Source organism: Elephantulus edwardii, unplaced genomic scaffold (genome assembly GCF_000299155.1).
Source record: "Elephantulus edwardii isolate Elephantulus edwardi_28Jun2011 unplaced genomic scaffold, EleEdw1.0 scaffold00158, whole genome shotgun sequence".
NCBI classification, from domain to species: domain Eukaryota; kingdom Metazoa; phylum Chordata; class Mammalia; order Macroscelidea; family Macroscelididae; genus Elephantulus; species Elephantulus edwardii.
Genome location: NW_006399908.1, coordinates 2,157,275 through 2,162,246, shown reverse-complemented (window position 1 = coordinate 2,162,246; position 4,972 = coordinate 2,157,275). Strand labels below are relative to the sequence as shown.

Here is a 4,972-nt window from a genome sequence, read left to right as displayed (position 1 = left end):
TCTCTCCTCATATACACTGAGTTGGGGGTCCACTTCCTTGAGCTGTTGTTGTGCCATCGAGTTGGAGCCGACCCATAACTGACCTTTCAGCAAGTTTGCAGAAGCAGTAAAGTGCATGGGTGCAAAATGCCCATCCTGGGAGCTGCTGGTGGATTTGAACTACCTTTCTTTGGGTTGCCAGTGCAATTCCCTACCACCATGCCACACTGCCAGAGAGCCTGGCACTTTCCCCTAACAGGCAACACACTCTCCCGTTCTTTCTCTCTTGGCATTTTCAAAATGTGGGAACTGCATATTTCATTCCATTTCTTTATTAAGTGATCAAGCATTCACGGTGTGATGGACACAGAAGAGCACAGATTTGCCCCAGCCCCAGTGCCTGCCTGCGAAGTACCCACAGACAGTCTGAAAGAAGTCTTTGAGGGCTCTGAGCTCCCTGAAACTCAAGTACTCAGCCTGCTCTTGTGCCTTGCCTTGTTCCAAAGTAGTATTTGTTGACTAAATGCACAGGGAGACACTGTTTTCTCAACAGAGCTTTCTAATTAACAAAAGCATTCCAAAAGTCAAAGGGGTAAGTCAGGCACACTGTCTATTGCTCAGAATTTTAAAATAATCACTCTGATGACCTCCTCTGTACAAGGAATATTTCCTCGTGCTGATGGATACATTGCCAGGACAGGAGATGTGAAAGGCTCTTTCATTTTTTGCTGCCTCAGAACTGGTTGTAGGTTCTCATGCAATTTGTTGTGGTACAGGTCTGCTTACCCCAGGGGCTGACAGGAGCTTGTTAACACCAAAACCGGCTTCTCTCCTTTGCCTTCCTACAGAAGCTGAATGTCACTGATATGACTATTTCAGACTTCAGCAGGAACCCTACCTATCTCACTTTCCTAGAATGCAGCTAAGGACAAATCTCCAGGAGCAACAATTTACCTTTTCAAATTACAAAGCCCAGCAGTGACAGAGTACAGAGAATGTGACTGCTAAAAAACAAGGGAATTACAGGAGGAAAGTTGGTCATGCAGCAGTAGGAGAGAACTGTTGAGATTTAAAATTTTATCTGAGCAGAGGGCCAGGGATGCTCTCTGCAAGCTACAAAGATTCTACCGGGTATCTAACCTTATTTTGCATACCATCTCCAAACACATGATGATTCTACTTGAACAAAAAAGTCTTTCGACAATACTGAGAGAATACTGAACACAGACACTTAAAAATTCCCCTCTCTGGGCATGATTTTTACTGAGTATGTGGTAAGAGTTCCAATGCCACATGAGATTTGCCTTAAATTATTATTTCATTCAGTGTGACTGCTTTTTAAAGATGCAATCTTAATTCTCTGTTAAAACCTGTTACATCTCTACGCCTCCAACATTAATATTTATTTTGCTCATTTAATTTTAAAGTATTCTGGACTTAAAACCTTTGCAAATATTCTGCTGCTGCTGTAGATAGTTCAGGATAGGAGCTGCCATGAAAAGATTAGGAAAACGTGCCCCGCATGTGGCAGCTGTAATCTAGCTTAATAAATACAGTAAACTAATTCATTCAATTAAGAAATAACCATTTTAGAATGTTAAAAAAATTAAGCAGCTAACTTTCTAAGAATAGCTAATCTGTGCTTTATTTTGGAATCCTTACATGCCAATGGTTAGATATTACGCTGTAATTGCATTTTAAAGAAGCTGTTTGTGTTATGTTTCCTGAATATAATCATTACCATCATGTCTTTTTTTAATTCCTCCATAAAATAAAATATCCAGCATTTCATCTATACATGGTAGCCTTTAGAAAGGGTGTTTTTTTTTAAATTTATTGTTGTATACCATCGAGTCAGATCTGACTGGTGCAGGAGGAGCTTGTCCCTCCTTCTTCAGCAGAGCATCTTGTGGCTTCAAACCGTGTGCGTTCTGGATTGCATCACAGCTTCTTGCCACTAGGCCACCAGAGCTCCCTTAAAGAAGGTATTAATAAATTATAGTAAAATAACCTCATGGTGAAACTGAAGTTATACCATATTTAATACAATATAGAACTACACTGACTCTTGTTTCTGTTTGGCCTCTGTAAGTTTTCATAACGTCATGTTCTGCAGAGTGCTCAGAGTGCTTCAAAATGGGCTCAGGACAGCAGCATCACCATTTGAACTACAGGGGCCAAAGCTCAAAATACCCCACAAATACCTCATAATTCATTTGCACACCTCAAAGCTGCTCTTGGTCTGAAGCCTTATTCTCTCAGCAGCTAGTTAAGTTTTGCTTGCCAATTTACGTTTAGGAAACAAGACAAAGAAAAGCAACATGTCCCAAGGGCATCTCAATAAAACTACAAATTTACATTGTATTTTGCATTCATTTGGACGGGAAGGTGAGAAAGGAAAAAGCAACTTCCCTGCTTTCATGTAACATGTCAGAGGAAGGAAGAAAAAAATAAACGCAAAACATTAAAAGCAGCTATACTCTCATCGCCCTTCTAACCACACAGATTGTGTCCATTGGCCAATTTCTCCAGGTTGTTTTGATCATCCGAGATGTTGAATTACTTTTTATAATCAGACACTTAGGGGGAAAAACCCGACTCCCTCTCCCTGACTCAACCTCAGAACCAACTTTGCTGCTTCAAAATCCACCAGCTTTTAACTCGATAGTAATCGGAACTGAATCCCTTCAAAACCTCAAGGGGTTTTTTCCCTTTCTGTTCTGTTCTCACATTAGAACAGAAAAGGTAGCATGTGATTTTTCTTTTTTTTTCTTCTGCCCTACTTGGTTTTTTGCCTTTAGAATCTGAAGATTGGTTCCCAAGCTCGGAGGCTAAGGGATGGGCGCCCCACAGGCTGTGGCTAAGATGTGAGAAAACAACCCCCAGGCCTCCTAGCTGTCTTCCAAGAAACCAACTGGGAAAATAGGGACTGAGGAGCAGGGGTGAGCATCTTTCTGGAACTGCACAGGCTCTGTGGAATGGGTAACCCCAAAGTAATGGAGGCAAATATAAAAAGAAGAGTATTTATTATCTTCTTTATTAATACTCACATGTAACCTTTGCTTTTGACACAAAAGTCTACTTTAAATGAATGCCTCCTTGGTTGAGCATGCCCAGTGGGGCTTTGTTGTTGTTCCTTGACCACCTTCCCTTTCTCCATCCCACCCCACCCCCCAACACCCAGATGACATGTTCACAGATACCACAAAAAGTTTGTAAACAAGATTTGAGTTACTGGGACTTGATAACAACACCCCACTTCAGAATGGAAGGCAGGTAAAAGTGAAGGTGAAAGGAGAGAAAGCGGAGGAGAGAAAAGTGAAGAGGGGAGCTAAGGGCCACTGGTCCCAACTTTCAAGTCTTGCCTTTTCTGGGATGTGTGTGGTGTGGTGGTTGTTGAAATTCAATGACTCAAAACATTGACAGCAAAAGCCTGTGCCCTTATTTTTATATATAATAGAGTATGTGGGCTTCCTCAGTTTGGGTCTGGGCTGTGTTTTGTTTAAACACACACCACAATCCTGTCACAATCCTGTGGGCGTCTCCTCGGGGAGTTAGGAGCCCCCACAAGCCCTGTCACAGCCTGGGTTTCCGGAGAAGGGTCTTACTGAAGTCTTTGACCTCCTCAGGGCTGTTGACGCGCTCGTAGCCCAGCACGGCCATGGGCTGGTAGCAGAACTCCTCCACCTGTTTGATCTGCTGGAAGGTGAGAGCGGTCCGCCAGGCATTTGCAGCCTGAGTGGCGTTGCGGGCGGACACCACGAAGGGCTTGGAGGAGGAGCCCGAGCCACTGGTCATGTTCAGGGCAAACTGTTCCATCTCGGGGCTCACCAGCAGCCCCACGAAATCGTACACCCTCCTCAGGGTCTTGACAGGGTCTCCCACCAGGTCCTCGTACCGTACCACAAGGTAGTGGCCCTGCAGCCAGTCCGGGGGCTGCAGGGCCGTCTGCAGCGTCTTGGCCATGCTATTGCAGATGACCTCCATGGCGCCCAGAGCGTGGTAATCTGCCGGGCCGCCCATGCCTTCCTTCTTGGCACCCAGCTTGTGGCCGGCAGCCTCCAGGAAAGGCATGCGGTGAGCGCGCGGGTCTCGGCTCCGGACCACCTGTAGGCTCTCACGGATGAGGCCGTGGCGGGACCGGATGCGGGAGCTGGCCACGGCCCGGGGATCTCTCACCAGATGAATGACCTTGAGGTCCAGGGCTGGGTCCCGCAGCAGGGGTGCCAATACAGCCACGTCGAAGACTCGCACACCCTTGATGACCAGTGTGCGGTACTTTCTGCACTCCTCCTCAAAGCGGGCCAGGCGCTGGGGAGGACACTTCTTGCACACTCGGTCGTCTACTAAGCCCACCACTTCCTTGCGGTAAGCTGGGCAGAGAGGCGAGGAACAGACAACCTTGTTGGTGGCCGCACCGAAGATGCCCAAAGTGGTGAGGTTGCGCCCCCCGCTGCCCGCGGGGCTGTATAACTGGAAGACGGAGAGGTCGCACCGATACAGAGCGCTCAGCATGTCCCGAGCCGCTCCCTGCAGGGAAACGGCATCGCCCGGGTACAGTTTTTGCCATACGTGCCACACAGGTTCATAAAGGAAAAACACCTCTGGGTTCTGGTTGAAGAGTTCCCCGAAGAAGGATGAGCCGGAGCGCCACGTGGTGAACACATACACCAGCTGTCGCTTGACCCCGCCGCCCCGGCTGCCATTGCCCGGAGGGGCTGGGACCCCCACAGCCCCTGGCGCGACAGCATTAGCCGGAGAACGATACGGGGTGCGCAGATCCAGCCGGTGGTGTGCGCGGGGCAGCGCTGCCGGGGGCGACCCGGGCCGCCCCCAACCGCCCCCGGAGGCCCCAGCCGCGGCGCCCAGCGGCCCGTCGGGGCTGCACTGCTGCACTGGCTCCTTGTGCCACTTGTAGTCCAAAAGGTTGAGCATGGTGAGCACCAGCAGGAGCGCATAGCCTGCGCACAGCACGAGCGCCTTCCTGCGGAAC

At 48.2% G+C, this 4,972-nt stretch overlaps 1 protein-coding gene across 1 annotated transcript; it reads right to left on the bottom strand.

Moving 5' to 3' along the window:
- Window positions 1–3,555: 3,555 nt before the first annotated feature.
- Window positions 3,556–4,971, bottom strand: CHST2 (carbohydrate (N-acetylglucosamine-6-O) sulfotransferase 2; the record flags this gene model as incomplete). Its single annotated transcript, XM_006895118.1, has 1 exon — window positions 3,556–4,971. A coding segment is annotated over one exon (1,416 nt), but the record flags the coding sequence as incomplete, so codon positions are not given.
- Between the last annotated feature and the right edge of the window lies 1 nt (window position 4,972).